The sequence below is a fragment of the Electrona antarctica genome (assembly GCF_951216825.1).
Source record: "Electrona antarctica genome assembly, chromosome: 12".
Taxonomy (NCBI): Eukaryota; Metazoa; Chordata; class Actinopteri; order Myctophiformes; family Myctophidae; genus Electrona; species Electrona antarctica.
The window spans coordinates 36,028,785-36,053,693 of NC_136793.1; the positions used below are offsets into that span (position 1 = coordinate 36,028,785).

Consider the following 24,909-nt stretch of genomic DNA (forward strand, 5'->3'; position numbering starts at 1 on the left):
TACAGCCAACCAGACAGAGACTGAGAGGGTACAGCCAACCAGACAGAGACTGAGGGGGTACAGCCAACCAGACAAAAAATGTGAGGGGGGTACAGCCAACCAGACAGAGACTGTGAGGGGGTACAGCCAACCAGACAGAGACTGAGGGGGTACAGCCAACCAGACAGAGACTGAGGGGGTACAGCCAACCAGACAGAGACTGTGAGGGGGTACATGTTGTAGTCAATGATTTGTGGTCATCTGGCAGGAAACCACAAGGCGGAATCAGTACTATGAATGGGTACTTCTTATTCCGTATTGTGGTTTCCTGCCTGATGACTACAAAATAGTGACGTAAATTACCATCCGCTCCAGACCGGTTCACACAGCGATTTTGGAACACAGATCGAGGTTAGTCTGACTAAAAGAGCTCAGAGAGAGGTCGGCTGAGCTTGACGAGGCAATGGCTAGGCTTTTAACAGCCTATTCCTTCTGGCCCAGCCACGCCTCCTCAACCAGCCCACTGCTGATAGACTGTTCAGGAAATTAGCTAGCCACCTGCAACTGATTAGATCAACAGTAGTCTGAGATGGAACAGTTTCCTGACAATTAGCACATCAATGCATTGCACTGGAGATGACTCGGTATAAGTCTGGCTCAATGAGTGCTGATTTTATTTATTAGTTTCATTAATTTACCTTTCTAATGTGCAAAGAATTATGGTTGTACCATGGCGAGAAAACAAATCCTAACTGTGATTTTCTTGTAGAATTTTACATTAATTATGTAATTTCATTTCAGTTTAATTTTGTTGACACTCTTATTCAGAACACCAGAAAACTACTTTATATATACACACACAACAGGGTTTCTCACCAAAAACAATAGATTTTGAATCACAGAATTAGCAGCAGTATTGCAAAGAGGCTCACAACCTCAGCCTGATGGCCTCAAAAGTCTAATATCTCCCCTGAGCCATAGGCAATTGCCTTTTGCCAATTGCTTAGTGGTCAAGACGTTGGATTTCCTCGCGGGAGACACAGGCTTGATTCCCAGGTGTTACATTTTTGCAACATCATTTGTGTGACAACCTGTCACCACTGTCTCTTCATTGAAAGATTACAGCTTTGTGATGCCTACATATTGAATTAGCTCTTTTGTTTTCCTTCTTTTTTTGACTAGCCTTTCTTGGTAGAATAAAAGCTCTGATACCTGAAAAAGTACGAGCAGCCTCTGACAGAGTTGTGGTTAAAGTGTTCGGATGTCTTTTCACTGCCGTAGTCCTCACCGGGGTCAGCCCAGATGAGATCACACATGGGCCCAAAGGCTGGAGGCTCTTTAAACCTGTCTAACTACAGGGAACAAAACACACAACACACAAACTTAATATGGACGTGCCATAGACCAGTAGTTCTCAAACATTTTAATGTGAAGGTCGCAGTTAACTATGGAATCGCGCATTTCCCGTCAGTTTGTGTGTTGGTCGGGCACGTGACATCATCAGGGATGGAGTACATGACATCACGTGACATCATCAGGGATGGAGCACATGACATCACGTGACATCATCAGGGATGGAGATCCCTGATGTCATCAATATTAAGCCCATATATGGAGATCACTGATCATCAATATTCAATATTGGCCAGCAACTCGACATCTGAACTCAAACCTCAAATCCTTAGATCTCCATATATGGAGCTACCTGATCTGACATTCCATATGTTGATCCTTCCCCATCTATCCTTCCTCTTCGATGTCTCCCTTTTGACTGACACCTGTCCATTCAAACTCTAGACGGGCCTGCCCCAAAGTTATTAGTGCTGCCGTGCCCGGTAGCCGGCGAAAACTAGAGTTCTCAACAGGCCTGAAAATTAAGATTTTACCCCCCATGCCAAAGCACCAGCGCTCGCCCAGCAGTCTGCTGTCACTCAGGCGGATGCGTGCATCGGCCCTTTAGGGCGAGGGCGATTCTCGCCCTCAGTCTTACTGGTTAAATTATTCAAACTTTTTTATAATTCAAGATTTTTCTGATACAATCGGCCAAAATGAGTTTTCTCAGACGGGTGGCTGGCATCTCCCTTAGAGATAGGGTGAGAGGTTCAGTCACGTGGGAGCTGCTTCTTAGCTTGGAAAGGAGCCAGCATAGGTGGTTTTGTCATCTGGTTAGGATGCCTCTCGGGCGTCTCCCCAGGGAGGTCCTCGATGAGTTGGAGGGTTTATATCTCCAATTGATTCATATTTAATTTGATCACAGTTAAACAGGGGAAATGTTATCCCCTAGTTCAGAGGTTCCCAACCACCGGTATGCGGACCGGGACATATACCACCGGTACGTGAGGCAGCCAGGAATTCAGTTTCTCGTCCTTGCTACTTCCGTGTTGCATAAGCATAACAGTGACATCACTGTTGAATCCTTGGCATCTTAAATCGTAGCCTTAGTTTCACATGCGTTCATGGTGCTTCACAACAAGCTGTCCTATTTTGTCACATTAGCGACTTTGCGCTAATGAAATGCTGATGTGTACCTGATGTGTAGAAAAAATGTTATTCGATTATACTCATGAGTAAAAAGCTACAAATCAATTACCTGCATTAATTCAGACATTCAAAATATTTTTCCATAGCATATTGACTCTCTATACTCATATTGATATCTAAATATAAAATAAATATTGTGCAATGGTTTAAAATAAATATTGCAATATTGAAAAATAAAAATGTTTTCTAGATTCATATGGTTGTATCAGAGTGGTTGTATCACATACTTTCCTAATGTCGTCAAGGCAGTTGATTTCTGGTGAAAGTCCGCCATGTACACACAGGAACTGTTGGTTGAGGAGGGCAGCGAGGGGCAAGCAATCGAAGGCCTCCATGCAGGCATCATACACCCGCTCTGAGTATTTGATTTTACCTGACATTAAAACAAACAGACATGTGGTAAACTTTTCTACTGGAAAAAGAGTGAGAGGACAAGGGCTCCCTCGTAATTGTGATGCTGTATCTCAAATGGGACTAAAGTGTACTATAAATAAAGGTCAAATGCAAAATATTGTTGTTCTATGTTCCATCAAAGCATCCTTCAGTAAGGCTCTAAAGCCTAAACCTTGATCTACTAACTCACCTTTGGAAATATACCAATAGCCAAAAAATTTAAACGGACAGTTTTATCTGCTCTCTCGGGTGTTGTCTTACTGGATGTTTTGCAGGCAGTGATCAGCAAAGCTCTTTTGTTTGGGGCACGGCTTGCGATACTTTCATGAGCTGCAGTGTGACTTGCACAACGCTACAGGTGAGATTAAGGAAGGCAGGAAGTAATTTTCTTTTAAGGAGAAGCAAATCTATTGGCTCAGTAACTGTATGCAGTGTTTCCTGCAGGAAAAAGCTTTGGCACTGGGCAGACACTGGGCAGACACTGGGGAGGAACTGGGGGGACACTGGGGAGACACTGGGGAGACACTGGGCAGACACTGGGGAGGAACTGGGGGGACACTGGGGAGACTGTATGCAGTGTTTCCTGCAGGAAAAAGCTTTGGCACTGGGCAGACACTGGGGAGGCACTGGGCAGACACTGGGGGGACACTGGGCAGACACTGGGGGGACACTGGGGGGACACTGGGGGGACACTGGGGGGACACTGGGGGGACACTGGGGGGGACACTGGGGAGGCACTGGGCAGACACTGGGGGGACACTGGTGAGACTGTATGCAGTGTTTCCTGCAGGAAAAAGCTTTGGCATGGTGCTGGGCATGGGGGGAACCTTCCGACATTTTTGATTAATTAATTAATGAAATCAATTAATTAATTAGATTAATTAATTAAGATTAATTTGTATTATTGCTCTTGTATTGCTTAGGGAGACACTGGGGAGGCACTGGGGGGACACTGGGGAGGCACTGGGCAGACACTGGGGAGGCACTAGGGAGTCACTGGGGAGGCACTGGGGAGGCACTGGGGAGGCACTGGGGAGACACTGGGGAGGCACTGGGCAGACACTGGGCAGACACTGGCCTAGCTTTTTTCACAATTTTTATTTAATTAGGTTACATTGCAAAAGTAGCATTATATTATATATATTATATATATTATATTACTTTTCATGTAAAATGACCTAATTTCTGTGCAACAACTATAAACATGCTTTCTTGTTTAGTTAACAAATTAATGTAAAAACAAAAAGCTTTCTTTGATGGCATCTTAGGATAGATGTAGTCCTATTTGACAGTGCAGAAACATAATTGCCTTCCTTGATGTATTAATGAGCATCAACGACCATCACCTGGGCACAGACACATACAGTTCCCCTCTGCAGGCCTCTACTACTGAAAGTGACTGCATGGAGACCATCTCATTTCTCTCCAAAAGCACTTGAATATGATGGAATTCAGCTAAGCATGGTGCGATTTGGCATGGCGATAATAACATTGTGCAGGAAACCCTGGTATGATGTGGTTCGATCGAGACCAGACAATACAGGCCTCTGGTGTTAAGGCAATTATCTTGACCACTGAAAGGGATCATATGCCCCTAAATGTTCAAGATACCTGCAATGTTATTATTAATATTATTAGAATAAATTCAGAATGCTGATGTGATATATCACTTAGCAGGGCCGGTTCTAGGGGGGGGGCAGGGGTGGGCATAGCCCACCCAAACGTGCATCCTGCCCACCCAATGTGGATTTGACACCTCACCCGCGCCGGCGGAGTCACCCCCCTTACAATTCTGTCTGCCCACCTGAGTGGGGCTGGCTAAATCCGGCCCTGTCACTTAGAGCTAGCAAGAGATTCTGAAATATAAACTAAGCGATCTGCTTAATGCAAACCATCTTTTATTTACCCAATTAGTTTAAGCACATGCTAATGAGTACTCTTATTATAAAGTAATTATGTTTAAGTATCTCTGTCATGCAGTGTCCTCCGCCTCCACCCTGAAAGGGAGGAGACATTTAGGACTGAAAGCTATTTGCAACTGACAAATTATATTCTGCGGTCTGCCAAAGTGTTTTGGTTTCTAGTATTTGCATACTAATAATGGTACCACACCTGTGTAGCTGATTATCATGGCTCTGATCAAAGCCTAATTTATGCCTGGGTGAAAAGAGAGAGATTCACATTAACACATTTCTTCCAGTTGAAAATATGCATTTTTTTAAATTGAGCAAAATTTTTTCACCCAAGCATAAATTAAGCTTCACACTGATTTCTTGTTCTCCCTCTCAAACAAAAGCTCACACCAGCACACCACTTAGTTGAGGTGTGCTGGGTTAGAAAAGATCATGAAGAAAAAGAATAAAACCCGCAAATGTTTCGAGCCAATCGTGTCAAACTCACTCGAGATGTGTGGACCCCAGTCACCCCACCCACAGGTCATGTTAATGGGTGGAACAACACAATAGGATAATGAGGTAAATATAATACAGTGTTCAATATTTATATCCATAACACAGCATGATTATTAATTTAAAATCTAGAGAGATTTAAATAATCAGGAAAATTAATATAGAGTCTAAAATATAACAAAGAGTTAAAAATGCAAAACAAAACAAGACTAAGAGAGTTAAAAATGGTTATAGTTATAGAAAATGGATGTTTGGAAACTCCTCGTTTATTCCTTTGAGAGACAGGGTGTAAATCCAAAAGGATTCACACTGTAGCAGCAATCTCCTCCTTGAGCATTTAACATGTTCAATCCCCTGATATCTAGAGAGGCCACATTCTGTTTAGTGGACATGAAGTACATTTAACATGTTCAATCCCCTGATATCTAGAGAGGCCACATTCTGTTTAGTGGACATTTAACATGTTCAATCCCCTGATATCTAGAGAGGCCACATTCTGTTTAGTGGACATTTAACATGTTCAATCCCCTGATATCTAGAGGCCACATTCTGTTTAGTGGACATGAAGTACATTTAACATGTTCAATCCCCTGATATCTAGAGAGGCCACATTCTGTTTAGTGGACATGAAGTACATTTAACATGTTCAATCCCCTGATATTTAGAGAGGCCACATTCTGTTTAGTGGACATGAAGTACATTTAACATGTTCAATCCCCTGATATCTAGAGAGGCCACATTCTGTTTAGTGGACATGAAGTACATTTAACATGTTCAATCCCCTGATATCTAGAGAGGCCACATTCTGTTTAGTGGACATGAAGTACATTGCACTACAGTGCATTTTGGATCTTGCGAATGCTGCATCTGTGTTCAGAAATGCACATCTTCAGCACTCGGTTGGTTTTACCAACATTGCCTAAGCCAGCAGCTAGATCATATTTGTGGTTGTACGAATGCCCTTCATTTTGAAATATTTCCCTGTGAGTGTATGTGGAAAAGTGTGGCTTTTGGGATGAAATTGCACTGTGCGCTGTAATTTTCATCAGAGATTCAAGTCAGAAATGAAGATTCTGGCGTTTTAGAGAGGGTATGCCTCCCTTTCTGTGCCTTAATACCTCAATGAATTTATTATTATTCTCTGTGTCATCTACTTCTGACTGATACAATAAATAAATAAATAAATACTTCTAACAATTCAAATACCAGTTCCATTTTTTTAACTAATGCTAATGCTTTACCCAAGGTATTGTTTTTGGCTAATCCAACACATCAGAGCCAAACGAGTAATTATTCCTTCGAAAGGGCCCAGTTTTCCCAAAACTGAAGGAACCCTGACTTTAGCCAAGAGCAGTAGTTCTCAACTCAAGGGTCAACAAGACCAACAATGCTTTTTCAATGCCATGCAAATGCTCTTCGCATGCATTTTGTGGTTGTGTCCAGACAAACAAGGTTATAAAAGCCACACTTCACTTACATTCCTGTTTGAACGTGAAGTACTCGGTTAGGTGCCGGCACTCATGGTTCCCTCGCAGGAGAAACAGTGTAGTGGGGTGGTTGATCTTAAGCGACCAGAGGTAGAGCACACACTAAGAGAGGGAGGGGTGGTGGGGGATATAGGCAGAGAGAAGGACAACATTATAGAATTATACAGAAACTGCATAAATAACCTGTGTTCCCATTATAAATCTACATAAATATTCCTATGTGCACATTAGAGGCTCAAACATCGAGGGGGCAGGAAGAAAACAGTAGATTCTATCATAAATGATGCATCCCTGGGGAAGCTTTGAAGCCAGACCTAAATGTAATCTGGAGCCGTATTTAATGTGTGACGACAAGAACAGTATAAAAAAGCAGAGGAGGCATTTACAATCCAAATGAGCCCTGCTTCCTCTTCAGTCCCCGACGACAAGGCACTGCTCATTAGTCGCCACTTGCCGCCCTCGGCCCACTCTTTTACATTAACATGCACAAACCACACAGCCCAACACTAAGCCTGGAGAGCAGGATGCCCAAGTAACCGAAGCCAGAAGGTGTGCATTCACATAAAAAAAATATATGTTATATTGTGTTCTGACCTTTATTATGTATATACTGTATATTTGCTCTGGAAATAATTAAGAAACTCTCTGGTTACCATTTCTAGGATACCGTAGGCTATGTGTTTGAGAAAAAGAAAAAAGAGAAAGATTGAAGAAAATCTTCACCGTTGCAATGGCCCAATCTCGGTTTGGGCATAAATACAATAGATTTGTTGTATAATTGGTGAGGAATGGCTGAATATCCATGTTCCATCATGATAATTCACCATGGGTTATTTAAGGGAAGTGTGCAGGGTTTTTGGGGGAACAAGGAAGAGGTGTGTGTGTGTGTGTGTGTGTGTGTGTGAGAGAGAAATGTGTTGTCAGAGTGAATGTATACACTATACAGTGTGCAAAAAAAAATTGACACATAGTTCTGCGTGCCCAACATGAAGTTGAAATACTCATTCTTGCAATTTGTACAACCACCCAAAAATGACAAAATAGCTCTATTAGTATATTGCTTTAGTATATTTGTTAAAGGATGACTTCACCCATTTTCAACCAATCGTCATATACAGTAACTGGTCCTCTCTGGTGGTCATTGTCTCCACCAGGCCGAAGGCATGGGGAGAGAGTATGTTTTGCACTCCGTCCGTGTGTGTGTGCGTGTGTCCTTCCTTCCGTCCGTCCGTCCGTCCTTCCGTCCGTCCGTTATCAGCTAATCTCCGGTACCGTTGGCCCGATCCATGCCAAACTGTGCACACACACTCCATGGATGCCAACGATGAACCTCTGCCCCAAATATTCCTCAACGGCCTGTTATAGCGCCACCATGAGGCCGATTTAGGCAAAACACATTTCTGTAGATTACCCGTACACATTTTATCCATACATCACACAATTCGGTATACACTATCTACATAGTCATGTGATCAACACGGATTTGCACCATTTCCCATCTTCCATCCTGATTGGCCAATATTGGCTTCCAAAGCTCACATGAATGGTCCGTTTCGAACAAAATGCCACAAATCACAAAAACAGTGTGCAATTTCCGTGAAATTATACACGCACATTTCCACTAGGCCGAGGACGACATGCCACTCATTATTTTCCAAATCAGCCTCATGGTGGCGCTATAACAGGCCAATTCCTGTTTTTAGCTATAACTGCATCAATCTGTATAATCAATCTGCGCACTCCCTAGAGGCCATGGAAAAACATTTTCCCTGCATCCCTCCACATCTGCCGGTTATAGCGCCACCATGAGGCCGATTTCTGCTAAACACATTGCTTATGTTAGTCGCACAGATTTCATCCAAATCTCACGCAAATCGGTACACACGATCTCTGTAGTCATGTGATCAAGACGAGTCTGTTGGATTTCTCAGATTCTACACTGATTGGCTAACATTGCCTTCCAAAGTTTTCAGGAGTGGCCTGTTTCGTTCAAAATGCTGCACATGTCCTGCTCATCCAGAATTCTATCCTCAGAGATGCTATGAGTGATCTGGCTCTGCATTTCCTCAACAAAATGAAGAAAATTGTTGCAAAAAACAAACAAACAAAAAAACATGTTTATATTACTCCTAAACATTTTGCCAAAAATCACACAGTCCTATCCTCCTGGTGGAGACCTGTGCCCAGAAGGGCACTTTTTCTAGTTATAAAATCCGTCTGTCTCACAGGAGGGCTGTGGACACTTCAGAAACCACTCCAGCCTACCAGTGACAATCACTGTTAGGCAGTTTATTTATTTTTTTCCAAACAAAATATACATTTTATTTTATTAATGCACGAACAATGGCTTCCATTATAGCATGCCAACTTTCCAGGAATAGTTGCAGTTTCTATTAGCTTGGGTTCCTCATCGATGATGTCACTGGTAGGTGGGTTTCAGAACAGTCCACAGTAGACAAAAATGGTACCATATTATAATGAGCCTTAGTCCTTAAATATTAGTCGTCCTTAAATATTACTGTATAATACTCTCAAATTCTATTTTAAATAATTATCATAAACATAACACCTAATTTGACTGGACTGAAATCCTACCTGGAAACTCATGAGGGGTGATAAGGATGACATGTTTCTAAATTTGGTACTACTTGTAAAACTGTGATGCGACAATAAAGATGATTCTGAACCAAACTCCCGTTGGGAGGTCTGGGACATGGACTGTTAATCCACCGAGGTTGAAATTTTGTTCCCTGCACGTCTTACTGCTCTCTGTACTTTGTGGAATTGTTTGAGCTGTGAAGTGCAGTTGAATCTGTAGAGGGGCTGTCGGCATGAATGGATCTCTTATGTGCGTAGGTGGTGAAGGGAACAGGAGTGCAAAGTGCCTGAGAGATATGACATGGATTTTAATGAGAGAGCTCTCTTCTATCAAGTAGGCAGTCTGCACAAAGCCTGGAACGGGGGAGGCAGACAATGGTGCTGGCTCACTTCACTCCACCTCACGAAGCACGAATACACACAGATGGAGACAGATAGACACACAGACACCCACCCACTCACACTCTGCAAAGCATGTGGTTAGAGAGGGGTTGGAGCCAGGATAGGGGGTCAGTTCAGAGGAATACTCTCTTGGATCGCAAGGGGTAAAGTAGGCAGTGACGGCCAGCAGAATGAAATGGATTGCTACATGAACTCAATTTAGATTCTGAAAAATTGCTGGCCTGAAAAAAGGTAATATGCTGCTTTCAGAGGCTAAAGTCGATCTTCATGTTGCCTTGGTAACCACATCCTGAGATCCATCTTCCTATACCCATGCTTTTGCGCTATTCAAGCGACCACTATGGCCTTCACACGACACAAGAGGGTTTCCATGGCTTCATTTATTTTCAAACTCCACTCGAGGAAAAGTGAAGCTTGTATGGATGGTAAAAGATTCTGCTCACTGGGGCTGGGCATCCTAATGGCCTGGAGGGCTGGGTTGTGTGCATGTGACGTTATGAGTTTATGTTCTATGCTCTTTAGAATCCCCTGTCATTGCCATCTAGCAATTCCCCAGCTACATTATATTACACTAAATTATACAATCACCCGAATAGGCATGACTTATTTTTTTAAGAATAACTTTATCATTAGAATAATTATTTTTTTATTTTACATAAAAGTGCTTTGATCATTTAATTCCTAGAATAAATCACTAAGAAACTAATCTGCAGCTCTATCCACTTTAGAGGATATGTAGAGGCAGAAAGCCTAAATCAACAAAATCAACAATAAAACAGCCAATTTGTTATTTCTGTGAATTTACTAGATCAGTAAACACTGAATAAAACAGATCACCATTTGAACAGAATAAACAGGATTCTAATTACATACAAAAGGATTCATGACCAACTCACATCACATTACAAATCAGAACACACACAGTAAAACTGTCTCTGCAAGTCACAGGTCCAACTCTGTATCTAAAATCCCAATCAAATGCAACGCTTTCCATACACTGCCATAATTCCTCCAACACTTTAGAACACCCCCACCCCTCCTACTCCTACCATGCCCTAATAATAATCTCGCTACAACAAGAGAAACCCCACTCCATGGACGGAGCCACAGCTTTGGGACCACTTCTCTCAGCCCACGCACGTTCAAATGCCTCCCCATTTTCCACAACTACAGCTTCGTGCTCGGACAAGGTTCTAAGCTTCTCATCCTGCCCACAACATCTTCACCTTCTGCACAGTAAGCATACATTGCCTTATTGCACAATCCAAGGATAGTCTAAGAAGGATGAGACGCGAAGACCGTACGGGCGACGCCATGTTGCTTATGGTGCTCCATGGAAGGAAAGAAACATGCGCAGTTGAGACCAAGGAAGCTGAACGCGGAAGTGTTGGCTGCATATAGCCCATTGCGCATGTTTCTTTCCTTCCAAAGCAACATGGCGTCGCCCGTACGGTCTTCGCGTCTCATCCTTCTTAGACTATCCTTGGCACAATCCAGGAAGTGGCCTACTTCCTGAAGTGGTGACCGTCATAATAATCACCACTTTAGCCCCCTCCCCCTTTTTCTCTCCAACACAGATTGGACTGATTCATGGTACATTACAGTATGGTACATTACAGTACTTTCTTACACTTTGCTACAAACACTGTCATACATTACAACATGACAATACACAACAAATGCTATCTTATTTCCATCTACTTCCCGTCTGCATTTACACCCTATTCTCCATGTGCATCAATCACACTCATTATTCACACCAACACCTTACATGCTCACTACAATTAGCAGTGCAACATTGCAATGGTGACAACGTCTCATGGGAGCTAACGACGCGTGGAACTACAATCGAGACCGGCCAAAGGCCGGTCGAGTTTCTAGTAATAATACTAATAATTAATTAACACATAATACTTTTAAATTAACCCTAATTAGGGACAAGCCCACATCGCGTTACAGCAGTTGGTTGCCTATCAAATTCAGTTACCTCCCGTCGCCTCCATCACGCATGTCACAGAATCGCACGACTTCACCCAGACTAAATGAGAGAAGTAGTGGGGCTTTTTTTTCTCCAAAGTGACTGTTGGCAGTTGTCAGACTGGATGTAACTGTAATTAGTTCTATTAGTATGAGGCTTCTTCTACCACATCAAGAATGCGCAATGCGGGATGCTGATGTGTGCCACTAGTAGTGTAGGTGGAAGCCCCCTACACGACCAAGAGTATTTATTGCACAGAAACTGTAGCTGATAAAAGGGGCAACTAGGAAATCACAAAGCAGATAGTAGGCATGTAACGATTCACTCAACTCACGATACGATTCGTATCACGATATGAGGTTCACGATACGATTTTTTTTTTAAATTTTATATAATTTATCTTCCCCCCCGAGCTTTTTCACATTTTTTATTTAACTACATTGCAAAAGAAGTAGCATTACTTCTGACAGTGCAGAAACATAATTGCCTTCCTTGATGTATTAATGAGCATCAACGACCATCATCACCTGGGCACAGTCACACACAGCTCCCCTATACAGTGCTCTACTGAAAGTGACTCAGTCTCATTTCTCTCCAAAAGCACTTGAATATGATGGAAAGCTCACATTTCACATCACACACACACACACACACCATAATTCACTAGCCCCCCTAAAAAAATTAATCGATTTAATATATATATATATATATATATATATATATATATATATATATATATATATATATATATATATATATATATATATAAAAATATATATTAAATCGATTCATATCGTCGGGATATATATCTATATAAGATATATCGTTACATGCCTACAAAGCAGTGGAAAGCATTTCCAGAAAGACAGATGACTGACGCTGTTCGCCCCTGTAGGCTCTGTTAATATTGCACTGTTGCTGTGACCAAGGCTTGTGATATGCCACTGCATGTTAATTTCTATAAACATGACTTTACATTGCGGTTACATGCAGATAGATGAAAACACAAGTGTGTACACAGTACACTACACACAAAAACAAGGTGTTCCCGTCCTAAATGGGTTAAACACACCTGTTGTATTAGTACTTTACTTATGTAACATTTATATTGCATTATGATGTGTTGATGAATAGCTGATTTGAAGGACCTGTGTCTCGGTCTGGTAAACGTCTACAAAAAAACAAACGCACACTATTATGTTCCTTTACGCTTACAAGGCTTATCTGCATAAATTCCAATTACCCCAAATTTCCGTGACCCCAAAACAATATTGTATTGCCATATTGACCTATAAAATATCTGAGCATTCTCACAACCTACACAGGATAGCATACCCATTAACATAGTATACACAAATTAAATTATGAGCATGTGTACATTGTGTAGAGTGATTGACAAAAAAGGGTTTCTGAACTGTCCACAGCCCTCCCATGAGACACAGACCAAGTAGAAAGAAATTGTGGCATTTTATCATGAACATTAGTGAGGACCAATATGAAGGTAGGTTGAAAAGTGGTCCTTTAACTCTTTTTTTTGCGAAGTACGTATATATTCGTACCCCCCAGCTATGGGACGCTATCTGCTAGGTACGTATATATTCATGCGTATATCTAGTGTGCGTCTGAGCATAGACATGGTAACGCCCCGCCTGCCTCCGATTGGCCTACCAACACTGTCCAACACTGACGTGAGGTTACTCCGTGGTGGGAAAATAATACAAGAGAATGACAGCTTGGCACACAAGACAGAATGCATCCTTGTAACTACTGTAACTTGTAAGTTTTATTTTTGTAAAAGAGCCAAACTAATATTGTTTATGCCGTTTGCTTTGATTGAATATTTGATTGAACACATACGTTGTACTATGATTTGATTTGGGTGTGAACTTCTAAACAAAGTGTTAGTGTTGATAATGGATGCCGTTGGCATGCCGTTTGCTCTCCCATTGGCCAGAGGAGGCAGCCAATCAGGCTAGGCCATCAGTATGACTAGGTCGTCAATAGGTCGTCTACATTTCATGAGCTTTCATTAGTCAGGTTTCATCTGACAAAAAGTGACTGTTGGAATTCTCCTGCAAGGAACCTTATTAGTACAGATCTGGGCACACTGGGCACACTGAATGGAACTTAGTGAAGAGAACAGTCATTCTCACCTCGATACTGAAGTAGCCTCGATCTACATAGTCACCGAGGAAGAGATACCGTGTGTTACTGGGCGACCCACCAACTTCAAAGAGCTTCATAAGGTCAAAGAACTGTCCATGGACATCACCACAAACTGTGGAAAGAGAAATAGTAGGTTTTACAGTCAAATAACAACAATGATACTAGCTATGGGGCCATAAATCATGCAATACATTGGTAAAAAAACAACCAACTGCCAAATACTGCATGAGTATCATCCAACTTAGGTCATGAAATTGAAAGTGCACACTGCAGTGATACTGTGTCTTTTCATGTATTGATTTGGCTATGTGTAGTTTTGCTGATAGAGCATGGATAACTGCATGGACTGCATTGAATGACATTCAAAGCAGGGGAACTGAAGAATGCTAGTGAAGAAATGTGATTGCCATCACCTGAATTCTGGATTTAGATATGAATTGCAGTAGTACTCAGTCTCTGCTCTGATCCTGGGGACCCAGACGACTGCTGGCTTTCATTTTAAGCTTTTAATAAAGGGATTAATATAGCAGTTAACTGCATGGTAGAATAAGACAACATGCAGTCATCTGGGTCCCCAGGACCTCAGCTGTCAGACATTTAGGGGAACTGACATTTTCTCTTTTCATAGGCTCTTCAGCATTCAGCGGTGGGACTTTGATTGTTCTGTTTAATTAAAAAGCCTTAATATCTCTACAGACCACAGCAGATGTGCAGTGAATGTTCCATTAAAACAGCACCCATTCATGTAATAGAAACCAAGCAGACAAGTGCGAAGATGCCACTGCACTTCGACAAGTACCTGGATGCATTCCTCGCTTTCATTGAGCTAAGGGACTTAAGCCCTTACCACACCAAAGGGTCACCATGCAACTCCTTGGGTGTAAACGGTTGCAAGGAGTTAACACTAAAACCGTCTCGACCCTTTGGTGTGGTTTGGGCCATTGAATTCCATGCGTTGAATCACTAGGGTCAACGTGCAACAAGACATATCACACCGCAGGGACAACGCTAAAACCGGCTTGACCCTTTGGCTTTGGGCTTACGGAAGCATAAAATGTATAGTCTAGAAGCATATGCCACAAGTTTATCCTGTCTGTTACTGTATTTTGTATTGTCTAACTAAAGCATATGTGTTCAACAGGGGGTTCGGGACCCCCTAGGGGGCCCTCAGAGTTACTACATGGGTGCCAGTACATTACATTAACCACTTGAATGCTAGCATCCCTATTCTGGGGTAACATTCGCCAAAAACAGCAGATCTACAAGATCCAAGCGTATTGCACTGCAATGTGTTGGGCCATGGAATGAGCTTTTAGATCTGCTATTTTCAGCAAAGAGATTTGTTGTGGAAAAAAGCAGATTGACGGTTTAAGTGGTTAAACATCTGAAAATACACATTAATGAATCCAACATATTAATAGAGATATATGATTGGAAACAAAAAACTTGAATTTACACAACCCCCTGATGATGGTGCTAAGTCTATGAAGCTACGGTATTTATGACCCCAGGCCCAGCCGGGTCATACCAAAGACTCTAAAAAAAAAAAAATGGGACCCAGTGCCTCACTGCTTGGCACTCAGCATCAAGGGTTGGATTGGGGGTAAGTCCCTGCGACATACTAGCGTCATGTCCAGGGGGTGTACTTGTACATCAAGCTGCCTCACGCTACAGAAACAGGACATAGGCTCGGCAAGGCTTACTTACTTAATCTGCAACAACATTTTATACAACACATGTATAGGGGTCTCTGCCTGCTTCATCTCTCTCTCTCAGCTAAGGGGTCCGTGGCCTGAAAAATATTGAAGACCCCTGGTCTAGAGAATATAGTATATTGTTGTCAGGAGGAAACCACTTAACTCCATTTGAGGTTTTTGCATAAATCAGTGCTATTGAACGCGTGAATCTCGTTTGCGTCCGAGCATAGGCATGGTAACACCCCGCCTGCCTGTTATTGGCCTACCGACACTGTCCGTCTTGACTGTCCTCCGAGGTGGATATAGCTATGCTGGATAGTCTGATGCGAGGTTACTCCGTGGTGGGAAATAATACGTACTACTACTTACTACATAAGTAGTACGGTATGATACAAGATAACTATAACTTGTACGTTTTATTTTTGTAGAAGAGGCAAACTAATATTTGGGTGTGTTGTAAAATAAAGTGTTTGTGTTGATTATTGTGTAATTTGTTTGTATGTAAACTTGAAACATTATTGTACTATAAAAAAGGTCTATTTTCCCTTCATCTTTATGCTTTTTAGTGTAATAGTATTAGTTTACTATAATTACGATAACACTAACACTTTATTTAGAACACACCCAAATCAAATCATAGTACAATGTACAATCAAAGCAAACGGCATAAACAATATTAGTTTGCCTCTTCTACAAAAATAAAACTTACAAGTTAGTTACAAGGCTGCATTCTGTCGCGCGTGCCAAGCTGTCATTCTCTTGTATTATATATTTCTCAATCTCACCGCGGAGTAACAGTCTCGGAGGACAGTCAAGACGGGCAGTGCCGATAGGCCAATCACAGTCGGGGGCGTTACCATGCCTAATTATGCTTGGACGCAAACGAGATTCACGCCTATTGAACACCCTTTACGTCTGTTGATTGATTTGATTGATGTATTTATTAATTATTTTATTGCCGGCTAGCAGTTAGCATTTACGAAGTTCCCAGTGCCACCATACGCGTTCACTTTAAGAGTCTGAGTTTGCCCGCCCCCCACACACACACTTTAGTATCATTGGCACAAGCACATACCGTTTACCTCTCGTCAGAAGCGTTTACATGGCGGGAGCGACGCAGTACAAATTCACAAATTAGATCCGAATTTTGGATGGCTGAGTGAAGATCCACCAAGGACAGCTCTCCTGGATTCCGACTTATGGAGGTTTGAAAATCCTCCTTTCAACTGCTTTAAACGGTGATCAGATTGTGTTAACTCCATTGGACCCTCAAACTGTCTGCTAAAGCAACTAACTCCACCACCTCTCCCCCTCTCATGCAAGTAATTGACAATATATATAGTCACAACACCAACTGTGATGAGGTAGTATTGCTTTGTTTTCAAAATATAAATTCTTAATTTCCTGAAAGTTTTACATTTTGGAGTTAGGTGGTTTCTTCCCAACAGCAAAGAGAAATGTACTGTATTTGAAATCCTGTCTGTAAAAAGAAGGCAGGCACTCTGGAGGGCCAGGTGCATGGGGTGATGTTTGCAGGCGCAGCTGGTGTGTCTTATGTGGTGTGCGCTCCACTTAAGAGTACTTTTGAGCCGAGGGTAAAAACTCTGTGGTGGTTGGAGATGACCCAGTCCATTCTGCCACTCAAGTGGTTATACACCAAATGACCAGCTGTCAGAAGATGCAAACAGTGGTGCCATGGAAAAGTGCCCAGTGTTGGCACAGGGTTTACTCTCTACACTCTGTCTTGTCAGGCTTGTCCTTTTAACCATGTCCTCTGAGAGAGAAGAACCATTACAGATGACATACTTATGAGACATATGTAAATAAATCGCAAAAGGAACGCTCTAGCTTTCAAAATCAAAGACCTTGATTTCATTATTACAGCAAAATAGATTTCAGTGGACAATCAAATGCATGCCATAGTGCCACTTATCTGTCACTCACTCATACTGGTTGAAGCAGCAGAATGTTGTGTGGCATGCAGACTGTGCTAACACTTACAATACGTAGATAAAACTAAGAATAAGAATTAGAACAAGAGAGCACTCTACCAAACAAATCTGAATATGTACAGTAATGGTATGCATGTGCATTTTAACTTAATATCTGCCCAGTCTTTCTGTACCATTAACACATTTTCATGCCCTGGAAATGAACCTTCCGCAAAACCCAAATATGTTCTATATTCAGCACAGCCCAATTGGAACCACCTCAAACTCACATGCTATTCTCTAGGCACGTTCTTTCAATTCGACACATGTAGGGACAAATCTCAAATCTCTCTGCCAAATCTCTATCTCGATACAATATTACGTGTAGTGTATACGTGTAGCAACAATGAGAACTAAGAATTCGTTAAAAAAAAGTCAGTTTTCTTATTTTGAATTTCTGACGGGAAGAAAGTAAAATGCTTACTTAAAACGAATGTCAAAACGACGAATGGACAAAATCAGTCAAGCTTTTCATACGGAAGGCTTTAGGCAGCTTGCTACATTAAGGACATTTTAGTCAGACAACACCCAATAATACATTTTCCATGAAAGGCGAGTGCAGGACTAGCTCTATGACAAGACATACATGTATGCTCATGGGTCATGGCGCACACACACACACACACACACACACACACACACACACACACCTGTCCAGTGCCATAATTGAACTGGCTTTCAACAAGTTGACAACGCAACGTGCAGAGAAATGTAGGGGTGATTTATTTTCCTAGGCACTGGCTAAAACAAAGGTACAGTATGTTCCTGGCTTTAGCAGTGGGCGAGCAGGGGGAATTTATATCAGCCATAATGTTGCCTTTTGCGATATTGATAGAGACATGTTCATATCGAGACAAGCAACTATACAATTACGATATATGGTTCAGTCCTAGCCCTTTGCCAAGCTATCCCCAAGCTACTAAACCCTACCTGTGATGGGAGCATCCACCTCCAGCATGCACTTTTCCTGGCGGAGGATGTTGGCCCCATCGTTGATTATCTTGAGGGCCACGTCTTCCTCTAGCCTGCCCTCCTTGACCAGGTGGTTACGGAGCACCTCTGGATTGGGCTTGCCATCCTCAAACAGCTCCTTTAAGGTAAGTTTTTGCTGGGGAGGGTATGGCACAGCTATGGGAAAAGAGGACATACACACAAACAGCTCACATTATTACGGATAACAACTCAATCATAATTCTCTCATTTCAACCATTCCTTTTCCTCCATTATAATTGAATTGGCGTGTGGGTGGTTATGGGGTTTTTATACTGTTTATGCATGCTTATTTAAGTGACAGTGGACATTACAATATATACATCCATGTACAGCATGTTGGGGGGGGGGGTCTGTACAGAGAAGAAACTGATCAAAGTGGAGCAAGTGGGTTTTCAAAAAGGTGGTCGTGCCACTCCTACGATAAGCATGCCTGGTCTCATAGTAAGACACGATGCATCATGTCCCGAACTCCTGAGTCTAAGATAAGATCCCACACTTAATTCTGAACGCATAGCTGTCATTCAAATGTATCTGTAATCCGCAAAGTCTGGTTGTTAGTTCCTATTTCAGTTGTGTTTACATCACTATTCACAAGTCAATCAAGGGGTACAATTTGATCTCATGGTCAAATCAAGGTGAGTGATGGAGCGGTTGCGAGTGGAGAAGCAGGGAATCTCTTTGAGTGGAACAGCATCGTGAGGAACAGCCTCGTGAGGAACAGCCTCCTGAGTGCGGACTGCAGGGCAGCATTCCTCCTGCTCACAAGCTCTGCTCTGCACAGAGAGTGACACCAACATTAAGTCGACGGGAGAGATGGAAGTAAATGGTGCTATAATGATGCCATGAGAGATCTTGACAAAAAAAAAGTGTTCTCAGTGCTCACCTCAATTGAAAACCCCCTACCATTAATGTTCTTCCATGGTACCCGTACCTCAAGAATCCTTTTAGAGACACAAGCTACAAGAGGCTGCCATCTTAAAAACAATGAAGGAGTGTGATCAAGACACATGGTGACAGAATTAAACCATGAAGTGCTTTTATTCACAAGTTATACCACAAGACGAAGAGGTGAAAATTATATATGATAGGGCTTCTCTTTCCATCTCGTTTGGATCCGACAGCCATCAGATACCAGAGTGATGACTAGTGCACTGCAGAGTGGATGGGATTATGGAGTGGATGGGGCGGGTTGGGTGGATGGGGCGGGTCTAAGCATACATTAATTGCGTTAACATTTTTCATCAAATTAATTTCACAAATTAACTCAGTTAACTCAGTTACTTTGACAGCCCTAATTTTCTGTCTGAACTAGTTCATTCATGAACTTGATAAATAATGTTTTTTCACTATGCCATCTGTTGCACACAGTGAAGTAGAAAAATAAAGGGAGGTCTTTTTTTACCCATTGTGACCACAGCAGCTGTACAGTAAGCCAATAATGATCCTAAAGCGGCACTATGTATCTTTTGTGTAATGAATAAAAATGTAACTTACACAATTGTGGTGGTTGTATTTTGTCTCCCTGCTCTTCTCTTGTACATTTAGATCAAGTCAAACCTCAACACAGGATCCGACACAAATTTGGTCAAAAGATGATCACGATACAATTTATCCCCTGAGCAAGCAGGCAGGGCTCTATTAGCTCAATGGTAAAAATGTCCACACTTGCGCAGGAAACGAGATTTAAATTCAGGGTAGAAGGGGAAAGTTACAGCTTTAGAACTACAGAAAACCCTTCATAACCGGGGAGGAAGTGTCAGTGAATCCACGATAGTCTGGCCAAGCCAGGCTACTCAGATGCCAATGTGCTGGCAAGGTGGGTGGGGTTGCACTGTAGGCTGTAGCCTCATAGCAAGAGGGAAGTTTGGGCCTTTCTGGTGGAGACCATACTTCATGCGAGTTTCGTCCCACACCAAACAACATGCATGTTAGAGATATACAGTACCATGCCAGTGACTGGCCTTAGGGCCAGGGCCATCCACACCAATAATAATAATAACTATAAAATGTATTCTTTTAAATACATTTTACTGTTGCATTCTACTGGCTCACCTGCCAGTGAGGAACCCCCACCAAGAGGAAGTAGCGCCTCCGTCTACTCCTCATGTTAAATATTCCCCGCTGACAGGTGCTTCCACAGCAGTGACAAGGATCACCGTCCACACCCTGATTCACTCACAATAGATGCTTGGCAAGCTTGCTGCAATTGGATTTCAAAATTCTTCTAACTAAAGTGGATAGCGGAGTCCACTCTAGTCTACATCACAAGATAACAAAAATAAGATAACAGCAGTAGCGAACAATAACACAATATTGTTGGGAATTGGAATTATTTTCACCCTAACTCTTTTGTGCAACAATGCTTTCAGTGCAACAGGAGATCAATGTTAGCATACTTATAAGTCAGTTTCACTAGCTTACTGCTCCTTCATTTTGTAGGGCAGCACAGATTGAGGCCTGGCTTGCAATGGGAACCCAAAGCAACAGTTCCAACTTCCTCTGTGATCAGGACAAGCTGTCATGCACCGACTGCTTGTGGTATAAATAAAACAGTAAGGCGCTCCTGGGGCCTACGAGGCGAGGCTAGAGAGAAGTAGTGCAGTAAGCTGAGGTACGAGCCTTAAGAACAGATTAGGCAAAGCCTCTATTAGCAGTGGCTTCCAGGTTCAGGGGCCATTTACTTAAAAGCCTTGACACACTGGAAGGCAAGCACCAGCGCAGTATATAAAATAGGCATACCTTCTTCCAAAAAGACAGATGAAACGGAGAGAGAGAAAACATTAGGACAGCACATGGGTCAGAATGGAAGGAAACTCACCTTGAACCACAATGCACAGTGTAATCATGGTTAGAGAATCATTTTCTCAGAAACAGAAACTATAGTTGGCATTTGTGAACCTGTGTGTGTTTGGTATATAACTGACCAACTACCCCAGCCAGAGACAACTGACCAGAGATTTGTCAGGTTAAGTAAGTTTAAGTGGAGGGTCACAACGTAAGACTGTCACAATTATTACATAATAATCAGTAATCACCTGATCAATTATTTGAGCTCAGCTAATATTTAAATTATTTTGCATTTTGCACATTTTCGCTTTTCCATTTTCTCCGGTTAAGGGGTCTGGCCAGAGCAGTTTCGAGTCGGCTTTCGCTTGCATGAGCAAAGGGCCAAGGCAGCAGATGTCTGGTCAAGCACAACATACAAAAACTGTTGCCACAAGCCTTGCTCAATTTAAGTAAATTGCACCTTGAATTAATTAATGAATTTAGTGTTAAAAGGAAAAGAGCACATCAGCAATTCCATGACACAACACACAATATAACAGAGGATAAAAACATGTGATCCTGTAGACAGACCAACATACAAAAAGCAATCCAAAGTAATCAAATGAAAGAGTAAAATTGGCCACAGCGACCCTAAAGCTTGGTCCACCGTGTCTAATAAGCATTAATGTTTGATGGCTGCTCCTTAATGACAGACAAGCATCAGGGGCCAAAGCTGTGTGGCTGCACTGACACACACGTTGCCTGCCTGGCATGACAACAAACACCCACAGAAACAAAGACAGTATTATCCATCAGGCTCCACGTTCACAGTAGTGCTCTGGATCATGATATGAGCCGTTGTCTAGGATGTGTTCTCTTTTGCATCAAAGTCGACACAATGGGATAAGATTGAATTACAAAGATACAGATGGTGGTGGTGGTGGTGGTGGTGGGGGGGGGGGGGGTCGCTAGATGAATCATGATGAATTCCAATTGAGATTGCTCTAATTATCTTTGAATGCAGCCAATCACTCACCAGAAATGAACATCCAGGACCAGGCCCCAGGCTCACTTGTCTCATCTCTGTCAGTCAATCATATGTTTTGTGTGGCAGCACCACACCACACATTTACCTTCTTGGGTCCCGCCCTTTTTCTTTTTTGTTGTTGTTGCTGTTTCTTTTAGACACATCAGGAACGGAATGGATAACCTGACAGCCGCCAGGTTCAATTAAAATCAAAAGCCATCGTCCGACCAGATCCAAGTCATTGTGAAATGATGTATGGCCAATGAGAACCCCATATTCATTGGCCATACATCATTTCACAATAGTGTGGCCAGGCCTTGACTTTCAGTTTTACAGAGCTGGGACTTCAGCTCAGACCTTACAACTTACATGTATCTTAGCCCATCAAGACCGATTCTCCAAATGCCTTCTAAAATCAGTAGTTCTCACACTTCCAAGATTACAAAATTATTAAAAGAAATAGCAGATGTACAAGCTCGCAGCGCTGCAAACTGTGGGCTTATATCTGCTATTTTTGAATAGCCAAAACGAAAATCTAAAAAGACACGGATGGATGCTTTCCCAGTTTTAATGGGTTAAACTTGGCTAGATGGCCAGCTAGGTGGTGTTGGATGGGATAAAACACTTTTTTCAGATTGTCAACACTCCTGTTTTTCTATGGCCCTTCTCTCTCTCATTGCCAAAGCAATAATCTGTCTCTCTCTGCTGGGCCTTGGGCACATCGCTTGGGAGATTCTTTCCACAATTAACTCACCCACTCCCTACTGGCTCACAGTTAAGCATTCCAATCCCGTTCCAGGGCACATCTCTCACTTGTTTAGTCCTTGCTCGATGCTACTGGCCTTCTACAGGGGAGGAAGATGATACTGTGTTGGCAACGGCATGGACAGTGAGGGTCTTCCCTAGGGAGCCGGGTCAACCTTGGCATTCCTTGGCGTGGCTGGACTGCCCCATCTTATCCTGGACAGTGGACACACTCACAGGAGATCCCCGTCTGTCTGTGAGTGCCTGTCTTGACTTGAGAGTAACAATAGTGGTAACAATAACGACAACACTGTGGAGAATCACAGCAAGCAGCAGCGAGCCAGTTATCGCTCGGTACAAGATGCCGACCCAACACAATGTTAAAAATCTGAGTAGATGATAGGAATTCCAGTCAGTTTTAAGGAATACAGGTACTGTCCTACAGGTCCACAGAAGTGCAGATGGTGGGTCAAAACAGAACAATAATTTACTTTGGTCTGGATTATATTGACACATTGCTCCAATATCATCCACTGTGTGAGAGTTGACAATATTACACTTTTTGATTTCCCCCAGATTCATTCACCTTTGTTCTCAAACACGCAGCATTTTCTCCTAATGACAGCAGTTTTGTCATCACATAAGCATCCCTTAACAGGCTTGACTGAAAGACAAACCATTAGGGGAAGCCCCGAGGGTTTATCTCTGTTGGAGTAATAACAGCTCAACCGCAGATTTAATGGCTCACTCTTCATAAATGACCAACTGCCACATTTCCGTAAAACGAATAGAATAAGCCTATTAAATCCAACTACTTAACTGCTTATTTTTTCCAAATAAACAAGTTTAGTTCATGTTATCTCAAAAGCCACAGGTAGTTTTCAATTAATATGCAAATCTAGCTAGTGGGCATGCAGTGTCAAGTCAAACTGGATGCTAGTGTGCACAAAATGTTCATTACTCACCTTTTATCAACCGATCTGTAGTCGACTGTTTTTCTTGTTTGTCTTTGTCTTTCCCTGACATGTTGGCTTCGTCGGAAGACTAGATTTATATCAGAATATTGTTCAATGAGCTTGCTCGCTGGCTAGTGGCTAGCACATCAATTTGGCCGTCTATCCCTTCGCTGTCACTTGTCTTTTGAAATAACCAACAGTAAGGTTGGCCAACCAACGAGCAGCCTGCCGTTGGCTGGATCAACTATCAGGTTATCAACCTTGTTGCAACATTTACGTCGGTAACAATTAAGAACAAGGGGCCTCAAATCAATGAGGTCAGGTGAAATTAAAAAGACGTACAAAAGAAGTGAAAAGGAGAAAAAATAAAAACATTACATAAATAAGATCCACCAATTTGCAGTGAGGTGGTTGCCAGGTGCATCAACCTGGATATTGACGGTGAGCAGCTAACGGTATAGCAGCTAATCCGATTTCTTACTCTTTCTCAGCTAGTTAGCCAGCTAGCGAAGAGGCTAGCAGGCTAACATTAGCAGTCAAATTGGGAGACAACCGCAACCGAATTCTGGCGTCTCATTTTCTATCTGCTGCTCAGTTACATGAAAAAATAAGAAACGCATCCAATTCCCCGATACCACTTGGTTTGCATGAATCGACACCTACTCCTCCACTGTTAACAGACAGAGCGTCTTGACCGTATCCCCTCGGATTAAACTCTAATCTGACAGGAGGGGGAGCGCAGAGGCGGATTTCCTACAACATGGTGGAGCCGATGTGACGTAG

General features: G+C 42.4%; 1 protein-coding gene across 6 annotated transcripts in view; it reads right to left on the bottom strand.

Moving 5' to 3' along the window:
• ppp3cca (protein phosphatase 3, catalytic subunit, gamma isozyme, a) overlaps positions 1-24,898 on the bottom strand; it is a 38,624-nt gene extending 13,726 nt beyond the window's left edge. For 3 of the 6 annotated variants that reach the window (XR_013791195.1, XR_013791196.1, XM_079515212.1), the window contains exons 1-6: positions 24,136-24,894; positions 18,571-18,768; positions 13,940-14,064; positions 6,799-6,910; positions 2,748-2,893; positions 1,192-1,331 (exon numbers count right to left, since the gene is read on the bottom strand). Coding sequence is in view for 4 of the 6 variants with exons in the window: in XM_079515212.1 (XP_079371338.1) it covers positions 1,192-1,331; positions 2,748-2,893; positions 6,799-6,910; positions 13,940-14,064; positions 18,571-18,768; positions 24,136-24,196 (782 nt within the window). In the remaining 2 variants the exon portion in view is untranslated. Of the gene's footprint in view, positions 1-1,191; positions 1,332-2,747; positions 2,894-6,798; positions 6,911-13,939; positions 14,065-18,570; positions 18,769-24,135 lie in introns of all 6 variants that reach the window. The other 3 variants (XM_079515213.1, XM_079515211.1, XM_079515214.1) reach the window with 3 other exon arrangements.
• Positions 24,899-24,909: the final 11 nt, after the last annotated feature.